Below are 20753 nucleotides of genomic sequence, written 5' to 3' on the forward strand. Positions count from 1 at the left end.
TCCTTAAATTTATTCCGCTACTTTTCCGACATACTGTAGTGAAAGAAACCAAGTACATAAAACTGTAAAAGTAGCCCAGCTCGAAAGCCGTTCGGAAGATATATTGTCAATTTCAGCACGTCTCGGCTGTTTAATTACATTAGGTACAATAAATTTGTTTGCGCTATAGAAGCGCTCCTCCCACTATAATTATAATTAGACCCGATCGTGTCCACGCAGATTCTTTTTTTTCGTACCAAAACCTCGATCGATCATTTCCAATCTCACCGTCGATTGGATGATTCTTATACTGTCACATTCTTGTATACGTAGATGGATCCTTATATTGGCAAGTCCTATATCACCACATCCCTCTTGATCTCTATCTGAGGGACATGATCTCTTCCCTATATTGTAAAATCCCTAGATCAGCAGACTCCTATATAAGCAGGTCCCTGTTTCAGCAGATCCATCGTCGAGTGACTACATCCAGGTCCCTACTCTCATAGTCCTCAAACCATCCCTAGAACCTCTTATCCTCTCCTATCCCTATATCGGCACATAGTCAGATCCACACATCAGATCCCTATATCGTCAGATGCCCACATTCCCACATCCTCACATCGTCAGACTACGTACCTCTTAGAGTCCCATATCCACAGATCTCCCTATCTTGGAACCCTATATCGTAAGATCCATATATCATCAGAAGCCTATGACGTCAAATGCCTACATCCCCACGTCCTTAGATCCTTATACTGTCAGAGTCGCATATCGTCAAATTGCCCTACCCTAGCCTATATCGTCAGATCCATATATCATCAGATCCTTACATAGTTAGATGCCCTATCCCCACATTGTCACATCATTAGATCCCTACGCTCTCAGAGTCCTACGTCGTCAGATCACCCTACTCTAGCCTATATCGTCGAATCCATATATCATCAGATGCCTATGTCGCCAAATGCCTACGTCCACACCTCCACATCGTCAGGTCGCTACATTCTCAGGGTCCTATATCTCCCTATGCCTAGAACCCTGTATGTACATAACTCACTTCATTGTATTCCTATATCGCCAGATCCCTACATCATCAGATCCTTACATCATCAAATACCCACATCCCCAGATTCTTAGATCATCAGATTCCCATATCGTCAGACCTCTCCATCATTAAATACTCACATCCCCAGATCCCTACATCATCAAATACCCATATCCCTAGATCTTTACATCATCAGATCCCCACATCTCCAGATCCTTACATCATCAAATACCCACATCCCCAGATCCTCACATCATCAGAACCCAATATCGTCAGACCTCTCCATAATCAAATACCCACATCCCCAGATCCTTACATCATCAGAACCCAATATCGTCAGACCTCTCCATAATCAAATACCCACATCCTCAGATCCTTACATCATCAGAACCCTATCTGACCAAATCTATACTCTCAAATCCCCATATTCCATGTCCCTAATTTACAATTCCCCAATCTACAAATCCCAAATCCCCATATCCCATATCTCTAATCTACATCCCATCCTAAGTTCTCTTACGCCCATTACCTCTCCACCAAATCACCCGCAATTTACCTAAAATTGCACAGTTAGCAACTGTTATGAGAGCATTACTCGACACTGCGCTTCTTCTTCCAGCGTGTAATAACGTTGTAGCGAGTTCTCTGTATAAATCAACGAATACGTGCCGGTATTCGGCAATATCTCCCTATTTACCTTGTCAGCTGACAGCGTCTAAACGCTCGACAGTGAAGAGGAGAGCTGCAAGTCGCGGGAGTACACGAGGGCGCAAGTCGTTGCGCACGCATCTTTGAATGAACACGATTTTCAAGTGGCTTCAGTTGCTCGCCCGCGGTTCTTGGGAATGGTACAGATTGGATCACGATCCGTGGAGGATCGACGTGGATCCCGTTGCAATCGAGACGAAACGATTATTGAAATCCGGGTCGGTTCAAAGGGGAGGCGGGACCGCGGTGATATATTTGGATATCTGGATAGATGGTCCACGTTTTCGCGCGAAATAATTGGTGAATGGGGAAATGTATGAAGGTTTTTTGCGCGGTTCAGTTCTTATTTGATATGCTGTCATGATGCACTTGTGTTGGTTAATTGGGACGGTAAAAGAAATGTGTGAAATGCAGTTAATGAGTTGATGGACGTGGGGCAAATGGACTTTTGTTGTAAGATGCACTGAGAGGAGAGTCGATGTAGAGGTGACGTTGATTGTAACTTCATTGTATAACTCTCTATATATGACCCTATACATGTGACTTTATGTATACATAGAACTCTATACATATGACTCTGTATATGTGACTCCATATATTTATAACAATATTCAGAGGTAACATTAATTATAATTCTATACATATGACTTTATACATGTGACTCTATACATATGACTGTACACATATGACTGTACACATATGACTGTACACATATGACTGTATACATATGACTGTACACATATAACTCGACACATATGACTCTACATATATGACTTTATACATATGACTATACACATATGACTCTATACATATGACTGCACACATATGACTCTACACATATGACTCTATACATATGATTGTACACATATGACTCTACACATATGACTCTATACATATGACTGTACACATTTGACTCTACACATATGACTCTATACATATGACTGTACACATATGACTCTACACATATGACTCTATACATATGACTGTACACATATGACTCTACACATATGACTCTACACATATGACTGTACACATATGATTCCATATATAAGACTCTATACATATGATTCTATACATGTGGCTCTACACATATGACTCCACACACATGACTCTATAAATATGACTCTATACATATCTACATATAATATCATAAATTATAAATTAATGTCCATATTAAATTTCATTTATGCTTCCAAACATATAAAATGATACAACATTGAATTAGCGTCATCTTAATAGAGTTTAAATTAGAAATAAACTTTAAATTTAAAAACTTTCTTTACCAAAGTAAAACCAATATTGATTTATTTCCTAGGAAACCGAGACTGTAGACGAAGTTTAAGAAATTTTGGAAAGTTTATAAATGGCGGAAATCGAGAAAGAAAGAAGTTTCTTGCTTCGGACAGGCATCTATACTGAACTTTCAGATTTTCGAACTTTCACGTGTACCCTTCCAATGCTGCAATTAATTAAATTCCTCGTTTATTGCATGTTTGTCGACAAATTTACGAATTTTACAAAATTGGAGACTTGGAAATCTTCAAATTTTTGCACTGTTTTAAATTTTACAATTTTACAATTTTTCAAAGCTTGCAATTTTATAAATTTTCATAATTTTCAAATTTTACAAAATTTTCAAATGTTTAAATGTTACAAAATTTTCATAATTTTCAAATCTTAAAAAATGTTCAAATTTCACGATCTGACAAATGTGAAAATTCCACAACCGTAAAAAATTGTGAAACTCCATAAACTCATAAATTCTCCAGGTGACGTAGAAATTTATGAGTGTTTGTATCAAGGAACTGTAAGGTCCTCAATCTCCTTCAGACGTTGAAATTCGCAAAGTAGAATTCTAATCTTCACATGATCTATATATGCCGTCGCGACTATATTCTGTGATTTAAGCGAGAGCTGTTATACGGGGAGGGGTTAACCCTTTGCGGTCTTATTTGCCTAAGGCTTGAATGTCCTACCACCCGGAATGATTTAGCATCGAATATAACTATCTACTGCATATTCGCGATAAAGGAACTAATTATCTGTACTACATTTAAGACGAAACGTGAACACCTTTGTATCGCCGTACATCTGTTGATTAAAACTTTACTGTTAAATCTAGTTTGAAGGTTTCAAAGGAAACTGGAAGGGGTACAAGAATTGTTTAGTGGAAGAAAATTCGAGAGTCATAGTTTGAGAGACATCCACTTTTTAATTCCTTTTTTTTGTTAAAAGATTATTTCCAATCTTATAGCCGTGTTTGCTCGGATTCCGATCGATTAACACCGATATCAACACGCAGCCAAACTACAAGCTTCGCCGTGCAACAACAAGCTCGTTTCAATCAGCGCGATTGTAGTTTCAGATACTAATTCTCAACTTTCATCCCGCTGCACGTATTGGCGCGCTAAAATTACGGCGAAATTGTTTAACAATATTACAAATCTGGTTTGCGGTATTTCGTGCGATGTACAAAATGCTGGATGTGTATTTTGAGATTTGGTGATTTAAAGATGTAGTTGTGTGCAAATTTAGTGAGGTTAGGGGTCGTGAAATTTGAGAGTTTGATGACTTAATGAAATTTGAGAAGTTGGGGAATTAGAATGAAACCTGAGAACTTCATGAGTTAATGTAATCTGAGAATTTGATGGCTTAGGATGAAATCTGAGAACTTTATCACTTAATGTAATCTGAGAATTTGATGGCTTAGGATGAAATTTGAGAACTTGATGATTTAGGATGAAATCTGAGAACTTTATCACTTAATGTAATCTGAGAACTTTATGACTTAATGAAATTTAAGAACTTGATGTCTTAGTTGAAATCTGAGAACCTTATGACTTAATGTAATCTGAGAATTTGATGGCTTAGGATGAAATTTGAGAACTTGATGATTTAGGATGAAACCTGAGAACTTTATCACTTAATGTAATCTGAGAATTTGCTGGCTTAGGATGAAATATGAGAACTGTATGACTTAATGAAATTTGAGAACTTGATATCTTAGGATGTAATCTGAGAACCTTATGACTTAATGAAATTTAAGAACTTGATGTCTTAGTTGAAATCTGAGAACTGTATGACTTAATGTAATCTGAGAATTTGATATCTTAGGATGAAATTTGAGAACTTGATGATTTAGGATGAAATCTGAGAACTTTATCACTTAATGTAATCTGAGAACTTGATGTCTTAGGATGAAATCTGAGAACTTGATGTCTTAGGATGAAATCTGAGAACCTTATGTCTTAATGAAATTTCAGAACTTAGTGACTTAAGATGAAATCAAAGAATTTAATACCGCGTGAAATCTGATAATTTATAAATCTAAAAATTGAAGAATTAATTCTGTAATTCGAAAGCTTATAAAATAACTCTTAAAATTTGTAAATCCCCAAATTCCAAAACCAGAAGCTTGCGAATTAAGAAGTACATAAAACTCTGAAACTAAGAAATAAATAAAACTCGTCACGTATCCTAATCCAAATAAATCCTAACATCCCCGAAACACCCCTAAAACATCCCCAAAGAAACTTGTCGGCTTTGCAGGTTGTTATCCCCGTTAAACTTTCGACACAAGACCGGAAAACGAAACGTCGAAGCAAACTTGCGCAAAAATGTATTCGACGAGTTGTGAACTCTGTAGAAGCCACGGAATTCAGTTTACGAGAGTGCTGTTGTTAGTTCGCCGCTTGGTACCGTCGCTCGGGACGGAGAACAACTGTAATGTAAATCATCGACGAAGAGAAGAGAATAACGTTCTCCTTTAATGCAACGTTCCCCCGGGAGGATCTCGACTTTCAACATTGAAATGAAACCGGCTCGTTGAATATGAATAATCTGGTCTTGTACAGTTTGTACAACTGCAGTGCCACGGTGCTCGATCGCAACGTCACGTTCCTGCTGAAGTTGAATCGCAGCGAGCTTCTCAGCGTATTGGGCGATGCTCTCGACAGATCGACCGAACACGAGGCCCTACGTGACGCGTTTTTCGATTGCCTTTTTAATTATCAAGAACGGCCGTTCGACCTCCCATGGTGGCAGAAGCTTTGCTGGTCACTGCTGTACGCCGCCATGTTGTTGGTTGCCACTGGAGGGAATATTATTGTCATCTGGATCGTGCTAGGTAAGAGTTTCTTTCTAGCGTGTTTCGATATAAGTGAGAATAAAACTTCGACTTTTTTCTTTTTGCTGAACTTGCGGAGACTGAGTTTCTTTTATGGGTTTTTGTTCGGAGGTTTTTTTGCAGTTGCTTTGATTTATTGGTTTTCTGGTACGTTGATGTCTGGAGGCGTTCATGCTGCTGTTTGGGGCTTTGCATATTTTGTGTGTCTTTTACAATCTGTTTTATGTAGCTTGGTATCTATGTATCTATGTGTGTAGGTCTAGGTATCTAGCTATCTAGATATCTAGCTAATTAAGTATCTAAGTATCTAGGTATCTAAGTACCTAGGTATCTAGCTAACTATGTATCTAAGTATCTAGGTACCTAAGTATCTGGGTATCTAAGTACCTAAGCATCTAGCTAACTAAGTATCTAGGTATCTAAGTATTTAACTAATTAGGTATTTTGTTGTCCAGGTGTCTGATCACCTACGTATCTACCTAATTAGGTATCTGGTCATCTAGGTATCTGGGTATCTAGGTATTTAGCTAACTAGGTATCTGGTCATCTACACATCTGAGTATCTAGGTATCTGATTATCTAGATGTCTGGGTATCTAGGTATCTGGTCATCTAGACATCTGGGTATCTAGGTATCTAGCTAACTAGGTATCTAATCATCTAGGTATCTGGGTATCTAGGTATCTAGCTAACTAGGTATCTGCTCATCTAAACATCTGGGTATCTAGGTATCTGGTCATCTAGACGTCTGGGTATCTAGGTATCTAGCTAACTAGGTATCTGGGTATCTAGGTATTTCACTAACTAGGTATCTGGTCATCTAGGTATTTAACTAACTAGGTATCTGGTCATCTAGGTATATGGGTATCTAGGTATCCGGTCATCTAGACGTCTGGGTATCTAGGTATCTAGCTAACTAGGTATCTGGGTATCTAGGTATTTAACTAACTAGGTATCTGGTCATCTAGGTATATGGGTATCTAGGTATTTAACTAACTAGGTATCTGGTCATCTAGGTATATGGGTATCTAGGTATCCGGTCATCTAGACGTCTGGGTATCTAGGTATCTAGCTAACTAGGTATCTGGGTATCTAGGTATTTCACTAACTAGGTATCTGGTCATCTAGGTATATGGGTATCTAGGTATTTAACTAACTAGGTATCTGGTCATCTAGGTATATGGGTATCTAGGTATCCGGTCATCTAGACGTCTGGGTATCTAGGTATCTAGCTAACTAGGTATCTGGGTATCTAGGTATTTCACTAACTAGGTATCTGGTCATCTAGGTATATGGGTATCTAGGTATTTAACTAACTAGGTATCTGGTCATCTAGGTATATGGGTATCTAGGTATCTGGTCATCTAGGTATCTGGGTATCTAGGTATCTAGCTAACTAGGTATCTTGTTATTTTGTTATCTTGTTATCTTATCATCATGTTATATTGTTACCTTGTTATCTTGTTACCTTATCATCTTCTTATATCGTTATCTTGTTATCTTACTATCTTGTTACCTTGTTATCTCGTTATCTCATCTTCTTATCTTCTCCTCCACCTTCACAATCTTCCTTCTACACAGCAGTACATTACACATAACAAAAACATCAACCAACAATTTTATAATGAAAATTGAATTCTCCAACATTAACGAACCTTCTCTTATTTCACATTTTACGTCACTGTGCTTTCCGCATCGCCCAAATTAAACGGAAAAGTGATATCATTAGAAAACTATTCGAGCTGAATCGATGTGATTCTTGCAGCTACCTTGAGAGAGGTAATCGAGCGTTATTGCGTTGAACGATAAGGGTGTTACTTCTGCAGCGCTAGATACCTCATTCCATCGGATTCTTTAACTTCCTATTATCTTAACTTACCTTTGTTCTTTCCTGCTTTTAGAAAATCTTCCAGTGGTTTTATCTTCAAGTAATTTTTAATTAAGTGTTACTTTTATAATTTATAACAAATAGTCAGCTATGTAATTTGAAAATTACACACGGAACATTAATTATGAGATTACTAAATTGTTTAAATAATATTATTAATTAACCAAATGAGTTATTATAATACAATGGAAATTGTAATTATTATTGAACATACTAATTATTATATTAAAAGCTTACCAAGCATACATAAATTTGTTAAACACTATTATTAAAACTTGTTAAGTAAATCACCTGATTTCAAGATAATAATAGACATGTAATATAACGTCAAGAACAATAATAAATATTTGTAACCTGATATTTCCTCTGTTTCTCTTAAAAGCAAATTGTGAACCTCCTCGTTATTCTCACAATGCCATTGTCAAAAAAGAAATGTACTCCAACACACCGTGGAAAAATACATCGCAGATTTGTGTTACGTTTGAACAATAGACCATCGTTTCCATGTGCTCTAGAAAAATACATTGGTAGCTTTGTGCCGTTAAAGAAAGAACTGTTATCCTATTCATACGATTCTTTGAAATCGGAGCCATTTTGTTAACAACTTCTTATTTCCTCTACCATGTACTTTGCCGTACGCATTCCTCCACCTTGCATTGCAGAGAGCAAACGTTCCCTTCACGTTCGACTTTAATTACATTCGCCCCAAATTAAATAGCACCCCATCGATTTTGTCGACTGTTGCTTTCCTTTTCGTTCATTTCGATCCCCTCCATTATCGCGCCGATAAAACGATCACCTTGTATTTATAACAAATATTTCACTTTCCAATTTGTTTTGATCCTGATGGAAGATCTGTGATATTGAATTCCTGTCTCTCAAACAAGATTAATTTTTATTACACTTGTGACGGGATTAAAAATCAATTGGACGAGTTTCACTGCTGTCAGAAATGTTAAACTGTGACGTGGATGTTTGTCCATACGAATGTTGTCAGCCATTTTCTGCAATTTTTATGCAATTATCTTTAGAAAAGCTGAACCTTGAAATTGATGTACTTTGGGGGCCATTTGGAAATGCTTTTATGTCATAAAATTATGTTAGATTACACACATTTCAAAGTAAGGCTCCCGGACCGGGTGATGTCCTCATGAATGTGGATGTCAGCCATTTTGTGCTTAAAATTTTCATGAAATTTTCATGCAGTTGTCTTTGACAATCCCGAACATTGAAACGAATATACTTAGGGAGACATTTTGAGATACTTTTCTGTCATGAAATTGTATGAGACTGTACACGTTCGCAAATCAGTTAGACCTAACTATGAATGGTAATTGTCACGCTGTACTAAGAGCTATAATAAACAAACTTCGTGGGCATTTTTGTGAAGCTTCAAGCTTTAATTTGATGTGCTATAAGTGCCATTTTGGCATCACAAAACTATATTAAACTTCATATGTTTGAAAACTTGTTGTTAGCCTTAATTACTCGGCCATTCTGTACTAAAAACCTTAATAAACCGTGCCTTAAAATCTTAATATTTATGCATTCATTTTGCATAGAGTATACGTTTTAATCTGACGAATGGTTTCACTGCTTTTGTACTACAAAATCACACCCAATCTACTCTCAATAAAAACCAGTACTTCTTCACAAGTTGCGCCTGAAACCGTATATTTCATAACCGTTCCCGATTTAATATCTTCTGTCACTGTGCATCTTCTCAGAACTTAGCAAACGTTCGAGCGAACAATAAAAAGCGTTTAGCGTAGGAAGAAAACGTCGCTACGGAAGAAGTGTATCCAACGCGGATGACACAGTGTCTGTTTTATAAAACTTGTACAATCTCTAGAAAACGATATCGATTACCGTAGTGTCGGGAGGAGGTGCTACGAAAGTGACCCGCTCCTATTCACCTAATCCCAACCACCGCCCTCCACTACATTACCCCGTCAAGCTGTTGCCAACGAGAGAGACAAATTTCGACTCTTTCTTTTATCTCGCGCGACGAGAGATCGACTTACGGTTATGTCGTTTCCCCCCCAGACATCGATCTTTCTGCAATCTTCTGCTGCCGCTTTACGAGGAACATTGTGCTCAATTGGCATGCGTCAATTTTAACAGGATTTCAACCCGCTGGAATTATGAAGAATGCTTTACACCTTTCGGTATTGACAGCCGTTTACATGGAGCTTGGAAATTAAATGGTTCCCGGGAGAAGTTTTTCAATGGGAAAAATGAACTAATAGGAGATTGCTTTTGTGATGAATGTGGATCCTGATATTGACACATAGCCTATGACTTGTCAGAACTAATCAGCAAAATTAAAATAGACAAAAAATGTTGAAATGTCAGTTTGGTATCAATCTGAACAGCTGACTTTCAGCTACTTCCTAATATCCTCACCTTTCAATAACTTAGCTATCCACATTAAAAACCCTCACAATCCCCATATTTTCAAATCAGCCAACATCTGCAGAATAAAACAAGCTAAAAATCAACCTTGACCCCCAGTTTCAAGGTCAAATCCAAATAACATCGCATCGAATACCCATCGAAAGAATAAAAATTTGCAAAGAAACTACATGTGGAAACTCAATAGTTTCCTCGGAAAGGGGTCCTAAAATTTTATAGTCGTACGTGGTGTCGTGTCAAGTATTCCACAGTGAAATAAACAAGTGATACTTTGATGGGACAGAACTGTGATTAAGTGACCTTCTCTGTCACACACGGCTGACAGATGGTCGACTTGCATCACTGAACCCTCGATATATCTTCAGTCTTATCCGGATTACATCCATGATTAATCGTCCGTCAACAAAGCTGGGCCACTTCTGATCCGAGCAGAAGATAAACAGTCTACGGCGATATAAAAACGATTTCCGTCTGTAATTCAATGTGTTCAACGTGTTATCTGGAAGTATTGTCTGGTATCTTGAAAGCAGGCTTGTGGCGATTCTCCATGTTGGATAAATATCAACCTCGAGGTTGATATGCGAATTCGAAGCTTCGTCCGCAAATCTTGACGAGTTCAGTGGATCAATTTACTGTGGAAGGAAATAGAGAGGGCTAATTTGGAGGGAAGACTGCAGGTTCTGATCTGCGTTTGGGGGTGGAGGGGTTTAGAAGTTTCAGAATTGAGAAGTTTAGGGGTGTAATGGTTCAGGGGCTTTGTGGATTTAGAGGTTTAGAAGTGTAAGGGTTTAGGAATTCAAGAATTTAGAAGTTTGAAGGTGTAAAAGTTTAGAGGCTTAAGAATTTGGGGGCTTGAGGGTGTAAGGATTTAGAAATTCAAGAATTTAGAAGTTTAGGGATGTAGGAGTTTAGAAGTTTCAGAATTTAGAAGTTTAGGGGTGTAATGGTTCAGGGGCTTTGTGGATTTGGAGGTTTAGAAGTGTAAGGGTTTAGGAATTCAAGAATTTAGAAGTTTAAGGGTGTAAAAGTTTAGAGGCTTAAGAATTTGGGGGCTTGAGGGTGTAAGGATTTAGAAATTCAAGAATTTAGAAATTTAGGGGTGTAGGGGTTTGGAGTTTAAGAATTTAGAGATTTAAAGGTGTAGTAGAGTGTGAGTTCAAGAATTTAGAAGTTTGGGGGTGCAGGGGTTTAGAAGTTTAAGAATTTAGAAGTTTAAGGGTGTAGGGGTTTGGAGTTTAAGAATTTAGAGATTTAAGGGTGTAGTAGTTTATGAGTTTAAGAATTTAGAAGTTTGGGGGTGTAGGGGTTTAGAAGTTCAAAAATTTAGAAGTTTAAGGGTGTAGGGGTTTGGAGTTTAAGAATTTAGAGATTTAAGGGTGTAGTAGTTTATGAGTTTAAGAATTTAGAAGTTTGGGGGTGTAGGGGCTTAGAAGTTCAAGAATTTAGAAGTTTAGAGATGTAGTTGTTTAAAAGTTTAAGAACTTAGAAGTTTGGGGGTGTAGGGGTTTGGAGTTTAAGAATTTAGAAGTTTAAATATGTAGGGGTTTAAAAGTTCAAGAATTTAGAAGTGTAAATATGTAGTGGTTTAGGGGTTGTGGGTTTGTAAATTTAGGGATTTAGGGACGTAGAAGTTCAGATGTTCAGTGGTTCTATTGGTCAGGCGGTTTAGGGATGAGGGATTCAGACGTTTAATGGTCTTGTTGGTTTGAAGGTTTAAGATGTCCCAACTCTCGAATATAAAACCTAACCTAAATCTTACAAACGTACATAACCCAAAATCCCAACGTCAACAAAATCCCCCCTGCCTTCAAAACACTAATCGAACGCCGTAATCACCCCTATGAACCATTAAATCGATTCCCGTAATTGATATACCACGATCTGACACTTCCTCCATTTTGAAACTGTCGATACGACGTGCAACAACATAATGGCGGCTCACGCACGAAGCAACAAGTAGTTAATTCCAATTTCCCCCGTCCGAGTTAACCTGTTCATCTGGAAGCGTTACAATTTTCTTCTATAATAAACGTCTGTATCGGTTAATCGATATTAAGTTCGTTGCAATTGCGTCTGCAAAAAGAGATACCGGGAAATTGCTGAAATTACTGTATGTCCGAGTGTATCGTAACACATGGCGCGGCAAGTTTAGCGGAAGGTTATTTTGCGAGGGAGACAACTATGGATAACTTCTATATTTCCTACGTGTCCCCCATTTTCCATCGAATTTGTCCCGGGGTTTTTTCCCTCTCTCGCTTTTTTCTCGCCGCGCGAAAAGCAATTTAATGGTGAATTTGTTTTCTTCCCGGGACGATGTCGTTATGTTTGATATGCAAACGTTCCATGAGTGTTTCTATTATATCAAATTGTATCAAAACTTGTTTCATCGTTTAATGTGTTTTGTTGTTTCATGATTTGGACGTTCGTTGACTTATTTTAACGTTGGAATGTTTTACTATGATACTATATTACTATACCACTTATTACTACACTATTTCAGTGTTTCATAACACTGTTCCATTACTTCACTACCATACTACTATAAATTGACTGTAAACTGCAAATTGACGGTAAAATACGGACAAGGAATGTAAGGTAGAAAGGGGCAAGGAAAAGCTAGATATATAGCAGCCACATTTCTCCATTACCACATCTCCATTCGGTTCTCTAGAAAATTTCTACTCTTGTGGATTTACTGTTCTAGTACAAGGTTTTGGAGCGGACACAACCGTGACCCTGCTAAGAAGACACTTCCTTGCAGTACATTTGTCGCGAATTTACAAACGACTTCAGACGTCGCCATTTTGTTGGATACTTGCATTTAAAATGGCGATTAAAAATTAACACATTTGCGAGCACATGTGTTCAGTTTAATTTATAATAATTGTTTATTGTTTATATATTTAATTATTGATATTTATTTCAGGTTAGGTTATTGAGTTTAAATTATTCAAATTATTTTTGAATAGTGTTAGGTTATGTTTATGGGGTTAGGTTGGAGTCAGGGTTAGGTTAAGGGTTAGGGTTAGGTTGGAGTTAGAGTTAGGTTAGAGTTAGGGTTAGGTTAGAGTTAGAGTTAGGTTAGAGTTAGGGTTAGGCTAGGTTGGAGTTGGGGTTAGGGTTAGGTTAGAGTTAAGGTTAGGTTAGAGTTTGGGTTAGATTAGAGTTGGAGTTAGATTAGAATTAGGGTTTTGTTGGAGTTAGGGTTAGGTTAGAGTTAGAGTGAGATTAGAGTTGGGGTTAGGGTTAGGTTAGAGTTAGGCCTAGAGTTGGGGTTAGGTTACAGTTAGGGTTAGGTTAGTTTTAGGTTTATGTTGGAGTTAGGGTTAGGTTAGGTAAGCAAGAATGAACCTCCTCGTCAAGGAACCTTCTCATCGGAATCTAACCTAATTTATTTTCAAACTTGAATTATTCTGAAACGATGCAATTAAGTTAGGTTATGCTTATAGTACAAAGAGCAGTAAACTTCCCAATCAAATTAGGTTATGCTTAACCTATAAAAACGTCTCAATAAAGAAAGAAGCTTTCCAAGTAACTGTAGACAGTTTTAAAACAATTAGCAAACTTGTTTATTGTAAAACTAGTTATATTGCATAACGAGAGATGAATTATGGTGTAATAAATGTTCCAGCACACCGACGGATGCGCACAGTGACCAATTACTTCTTGGTCAACCTCTCCATAGCGGATTTGATGATGTCGTTGCTCAACTGCGCCTTTAATTTCATTTTTCTTTTAAACTCTGATTGGCCGTTCGGCGTGGTATATTGCACTATTAACAACTTCGTGGCGCACGTGACGGTTGCCTCGAGTGTCCTCACACTGGTCGTAATATCTTTCGATAGGTAAGTTTTTACTACCACTCCAGACAATAGATGGAACAAAAGGCGACACAGAGGACATTTTAAATGGAGTTTTACTCGATTTGAATTTCCCGCTCGTTTGTGCAATCAATTTAAAGGGAGGTTTTCGAGAGATCAAAGGTGCCGACAGAGAGTCGCCTCTGGTTTACTCTGTGATCAAACTTTCAAATCCTTCGAAGGACTAAATTTTACTAGTTGGATATTGAAAATTTTTCAAAAATTAACCCCTCAATGTTCTTCCATTACTTTTTACGCGTTTACTTCCGTACGCTACGTGATGTAGAATTATATTTAAATTCATTACTTTAAGCTTCAGGTTGCTACTCGACCCCGCTTCATACGCAGGAGATGGAAGTTGCATCATTTTTATGAAATTCTGCAATTTTCTTCCCCTCCGAGAATACCATTTATTTAACTAAACTACAAATTGAAAACTTGCTTTGAATAACACGGTAAAAAAATAACTGACAAAAGTGTATAATCATAAAATGCTTAATATAAAAAAAATTGATTTTCCTGTTTCTTTATTTTCCAAGAATTACGTCTTGTATTTTTAAGAAGATCACTATGTAGTACCACCATGTGATCTCGCAGATTTCAATACATTTTTGTCCTGAACAATTTTCGAGATAGCTTCGGAGTCCCAATTTACAGAGGGTGATTTCATCCCTTAAAGTTGAATGGTCGCAGAGAAAAAGGAATACGTGTCTCTTGTTTTTGGCTGTTTTATAAGCCTATAGAATTTCATTAGAATCGGGACGGGAAGATTCGTACACTTTCCTGACAGTCCCAGACGTGTAAACATATTTAATCAACATAATGAAACATAAATGAAGTGTCAAGAGTGGCTATAAACTGTGAATTACTTTTCTCAAGCACAGGCCATTATTTTTTTAATACTACTTAAATTGCAGTTAATGTTGTTTATGGTGGGAGATATTTTATGTTCTTCGGGGGGAATTCGGAGATTTGGGGAGGAAGAGGGTTTATAGAGTTGGAGAGGGATTTGGTAATTTAGGTATAATATAATAAATAATTGTAAGTTTAAAAATTATTTAAATTACAAAAGTTTAAAAATTTCAAACTTTAAAACCTTCATTGATATAATCAACTATAATATTTGGTAATGATATCATTATCGAACCTCAAAGCCCTGAAGCACCTCCAGCAGATGTTCCTTGCAACCATTTTACCGAAGTGTCGCCATTAAATGTTCCATAAAACTTGGACTACTTACCATCATGAAAATAATTAAAATTAGAATGTGGAGTGGAAATGGCAAATTATTAGAATTCTGCAAATAATAATAACCTTGTTCTGTACTTGACGTAAATTGCTTTCATAATTTATTTTCAGAAGACATGCAATTTAAATAATTTATTAACCTGCATTCTTTAGAATATATACATTTGATCGAGTTCATTAGATATGCATATTAAATATAATTAGCAAGTTGTATACATTTATAATAACAGTTATAAATTTTAATTAATTGAAATTGTTATAGAGTTCGTGTTATATAGTTTAAACAAATTTTTAGGTACAAGTGAAGTGGTTGGTTTGTGACAAATTTTGTGACAAATTCACTTAGAGTTGCATTTGTAACAAATTTTATAACAAATGTTATAAGAAATTCACTTAGAGTTGCATTTGTAACAAATTTTATAATAAATTTTATAAGAAATTCCCTTAGAGTTGCATTTGTAACAAATTTTATAACAAATGTTATAACAAATTCCCTTAGGGTTGCATTTGTCACAAATTTTATAACAAATTCACTTAGAGTTGCATTTATAATAAATTTTATAACAAATTCCCATAGAGTTGCATTTGTAACAAATTTTATAACAAATGTTACAACAAATTCCCTTAGGGTTGCATTTGTAACAAATTTCATAACAAATTCACTTAGAGTTGAATATATTAAAATCAACAATATCTACAATTATCAAAAATAAAAAAATGTGTATAAAGTAAAATATTAGATCCCGAAATAAATATTTATATATTGTTCCAGATATATGGCCATAATGAGACCTCTCAAGCACCGCATGTCTCGTAAAAGAACAGTAATAATTGTATTCCTAATATGGACCATTTCATCAGTGTTAGCATTACCGTGTTTATTGTATTCCACAACCGAGTCCAGAAGGTATATTTATGGATTGTTTAATTACAATACAGTCCGTCGTAATATTTAGCTTGTAGCTAGGAGTTAGTTTAGTAAATTGCTTAGTGACTTAATTGCTACAGATATTCAAATGGAAGGAGCAGAATTTCGTGTTATCTTCTGTGGCCGGATGGATCGTACTTGAATAGCAAGATCGAATACTTGTAAGTAATGTTTAATATTTGTGACAGTTGCATGTAAATTTATTAAAAGTATTATTTACTGTGACTATTATATTAATCATTTATTACTTAAGCTAATAAATATTATTTGTTCTTTTAATAATATTAAGTATGCTTTGGACGGAGTCATATGACGCGAGTACGCCATGTTGATGACGTAGAGGTCCGCCATTTTGTTGACGTAGAGGTCCGTCATTTTGTTGACGAAGTCCCATCAGACTTTCCTTCTAACCTCTCTTTTGCAAAATAACTGCATGTTTTCTGTGACGAATCTCATCTCACTTAATAAATTTGATAACCTTTCAATTTTTAATAATAAATAACTTTTTAATTTTCACTGATAAATTGAATAAATCTTACAATTAGTAGGATAATTTTTAACTATCAACACACACAAACAATAATTTTCATCAAATTTTTCATTCATCTGAAACCCTGTTGAGATATTTACGTCTCGTAACAGCGATTTAAAATGGCTTCTTAACAGTACTTTAAAATGGCGTCGTAACAGCGATTTAAAACGACGTGGTTATCTTCGTCCCATAATTCACACCGGTTTATAGTGTATCGCTTCATATCCCTTTCACAGTCAGAAACAACAAGATGTTCCTTAATACTTCTTAAACAAACTCTCTGGAAAGTTTCCAAGGGGAATCACTTTTATTCTCCCAGGGAACTTTTATTTCGAGAGCTGTGGGACTGTTGCAAGTGATATTTTCTAACCGTCTGAGTCATGTGCAATGTCCCTCTCTTTCCTTTGTGTTTTATACCTACTATACATTATTAATTTACCACGATATGAAGAGTGAAGATCCATTTTATGTGGTATTAACTTTTTACAGCTATAATTTAGTGTTTCTGAGCGTAACGTACTTAATACCTATGACAGTAATGGCGATATGTTACTCGTTCATGGGACGTAAGCTGTGGGGTTCGAAATCCATAGGAGAGCTGACTTATAATCAGAAGAAATCGATAAAGTCCAAACGTAAGGTATGCAATATATCGAAATGTATATAACAATTTATTAAAAATAATAATTATAATATTGAAACCTAATTATTTAATATTTATGTATTCCACGAATTTTTGCAGGTTGTGAAGATGTTCATAATAGTAGTAACAATATTCGCAATCTGCTGGCTGCCATACCAAGCCATTTTCATTTTCCTATATCACCACAGACACTTCACGGAGACCAGTTATATTCAACACGTCTATTTAAGCTTCTACTGGTTCGCCATGTCAAATGCTATGGTAAACCCCATCATATATTACTGGATGAACAATAGGTAAGTCTATTTTACAATGCCTTATATTTTCAAAATTCTCTTCAGAATATCAGCGGCAATATAACGAGATTCTCCTTCGTCGATCTCTTTACTCTCTTCATGAATATCAAGAGTTTATATCACATTTTTCTGTCGCAGATTTCGCGTTTATTTCCAGTTAGTCATATGTAAATGGGAATTAAAAAACAGTGGAAATCGTCAGCTGCAGGAATTCATGGATCAACGATCAGATATTATACCCTACAATTCAGGTGATTTAATACTGAATTATTCAGATATTTTATGTTCGATTCAGGGCAACTCTAGATGGTGGTACTGATAATAAACATTTTTATAAAATTTTCATTCTTGTCATATTGCAAACGAGTCATGTTGATGCAATTATTGAATAATTGTTCAGTTGAGTGAACGACCATCTTTGAATCGACTTGCAGCGCCTCTGGCGGCGAAATTGAGAAACGTCGACTATCCTTGTCTTTCTGCGTTGCTTTATGTAAGAAAAACAAGGACAGCAACATTTCCACTTGCTTTCTCTTTCAAAATATCCTTTGTACAATTAAATGCCTCAGCACAGAGCTAAATTTTGCAATTCGACTCTCGACAATATGAAAATATGTCAAATCTCTCAATGTAAAAATATATTGCTAACGTTTCAAATTGCAAAAATCAAGCTATCAAATGATACAATTGCACGAAGATCTTGAAAAATACAAGCTTCTTCATTCAGCATCAGTAAAATTATTTCTGTCTTTGCCTTTTCTCGCAAGAGACAAGAATCGCCTCGGCTTCTCAATTCTGCCACCAGAGGTCTTTCATTATAAATTACTTAAATTTCTTTTACAGTACGTTTCAAATCGTCTTCGAGTCGTTGGAAGCACGAAATGACAGAAAGCCAGACGCAAAATTTCAGGACACGATCCAGCTACCGAAGAAGCCACAAACAAAACGCGACGGTTGTTTGATTCCAACAAAAAAAAAGTGACCCAGGAGTAATTAACAAAATAAGTGATCAAGTTTGATAATAAATTTTTATATGAACAAATTTTAACGATAATTATTTTCTTAAATATGTGAATATTATACCGAAAGAACAATATTCCGTGTTTGTAAATGTTGTGGTAATTGTTGTGACGTGTAAAAAAATTATCGTGACATTTTTATTGTAATTGTGAAATTATGGAGGGGTGTAGAAATGTAATATTGTAAGATGTGTAATAAAATATGTGATATTTATTGCTTTGTCTAATTATTTAATACAAGGGAAATCTAATGTTAACGAGACACCTTCGCAAGGTTAGGTTAGGTCAGGTTTGGCTAGGTTGTGTTAGGTTAGGTTTTTATTTTCTTCTAAAATACACAAGGTGGCGTGTACGGGCTATTATCAAAAAGTAGATGTAAGAAGCGGCGACACTAGACAATTTGCAAGAAAATTTTGCATCTACAGCGTCGTAGAATTATTCTATTGCAGAATATAGCTTAGTTTACAAGGATACAAAAGCACGTTTCATCGACCGACTTCGCAACCACCTGTTTCAATGGAACGGAAACTGTTTTCCCATTAAACATGCTTCCAACATTTCTTATTACGGTGTCAACGTAACCCCATGATGCAGAAGTTCATGTACCTGACATGCAATTAACGAGCGTTCTTTCTATTGTCGACTTTCAATTCAATATTCATAAATAAACTTATTCGAAAGAGTCCTTCAATCTCTCGAAATAATTTAATCAATCAAAACGTCGATTTTAATGACAAGCATTGAATTACTTTTGTATTTGTTTCATTAACTTAAAATTTTTATTAAATTTTATTAAATTAAAATAATTTAATTTATTGTATTAATTTTTATAATTTAGAGGTTAACGATCAAAATTTTTCCCACAAAGATTGTTTGTACGAAAATGATTTTACATATTCATGAAAGATTTGATTAACGAACATGGTGCTTAATATATTCATATCATACATTTATTTAAGTAGAATTTCATGGAATGACTATAACAGGGAGATCCATCAATAACAAACATTAATTGACTCATGCGGTTGACAACAATAAGAAATGAATTGGAATTGCGATCAATAATCTATTTCACTGTGAAAGGAATGCCTTCTAGCAACAGTGAACTGTATTTTTCCTTTGACGCACGACACCTTCCGTTCGAATGAATAGTATCAGCGATCATGCGTGATGAAGTACTAGGAATCTGCAGTATACAAGGTGTTCCATTCACTTTCATCTCGAGAGAATATTCTCATTTGAATATACAAACATTCTTCGATATAGAATATTCTATTATACGTTCTTTGTACAGTTGCATTATGTGGTCCTCTTTACAGGTTGCATTTTTATTTATTTCTTCCATATTATTTATTATAAGAGCATATCGATGTCTATCGTCAGATCGAAAATTATATACAAATAGTTTTGTAAGAATTCTAAGCTTCTGCAAGGTTGGTGCAGGGTGCAAGTTTGTCATCATAATATACAGCCATCTTGTAATTTCCTCTTCTCCTAACTTGCACTCACTTTCCCAATTCGTAAACATCTCAGACTATATTTATTTTTTGTCAGTAGCCCCAAAGGCTCCAGGCTGCACAATGCAGTACCCATAAGACAGGGTTGAAAATACTGATCACTCCCTCAGATATGTCTGGCAAACATCCCAACCCCATCACCTTATGGCAGTATTTCCCCTTTGGTCCAAACCCTTTCATCAACGGCAAGGGAGACAATGGGAACATTCGCGCGAACGTATCACTCGCACTGGTCAATATTCTTAATCAGATTCTGCCTTGTATTTCGTGTAAGGTTCAATCTCTCTTTGGTTCACAAGGACGAGACCCACTTGGCAAAAAATGCTGATAAGCCTTTCAGTTCTTTCAACTTTTTTCCGTTCCTTGGTGTTTCTTAGATAACGTGCTGTTTTAGAGGAGGGTGTGAATATGGGGTCTCATGAGGTTGTAGGGGCTTTGGAGAGTGTTAAGGTTTAAATTGTGGTGTGCGTGTTTTAAATTAGTGTACGATACAATAACTTGTGGAGTCGTGGATCAGGTGGGTCACTGTCGTATCTACACGTAGTATGTC

The 20753-nt window shown here is 36.1% G+C and overlaps 1 protein-coding gene across 2 annotated transcripts; it reads left to right on the forward strand.

The window, feature by feature from the left end:
* The first annotated feature begins 1840 nt into the window (after positions 1-1840).
* On the forward strand, positions 1841-18900 carry LOC100884074 (Tachykinin-like receptor at 86C). Of its 2 annotated transcripts, none has more exons than XM_012289913.2 (9): positions 1841-2349; positions 5282-5858; positions 13792-14005; positions 16041-16175; positions 16277-16357; positions 17218-17368; positions 17471-17667; positions 17806-17918; positions 18511-18900. In XM_012289913.2, exons 2-9 carry the CDS (start codon positions 5564-5566, stop codon positions 18627-18629), a joined length of 1305 nt encoding a protein of 434 aa, XP_012145303.1. In that variant the 5' UTR covers positions 1841-2349; positions 5282-5563; the 3' UTR covers positions 18630-18900. The 2 variants fall into 2 exon arrangements, with proteins under 2 accessions (XP_012145303.1, XP_076397320.1); XM_076541205.1 differs by having other exon boundaries at positions 1841-2218.
* Positions 18901-20753: the final 1853 nt, after the last annotated feature.

This window comes from Megachile rotundata, chromosome 16 (genome assembly GCF_050947335.1).
Source record: "Megachile rotundata isolate GNS110a chromosome 16, iyMegRotu1, whole genome shotgun sequence".
Taxonomy (NCBI): domain Eukaryota; kingdom Metazoa; phylum Arthropoda; class Insecta; order Hymenoptera; family Megachilidae; genus Megachile; species Megachile rotundata.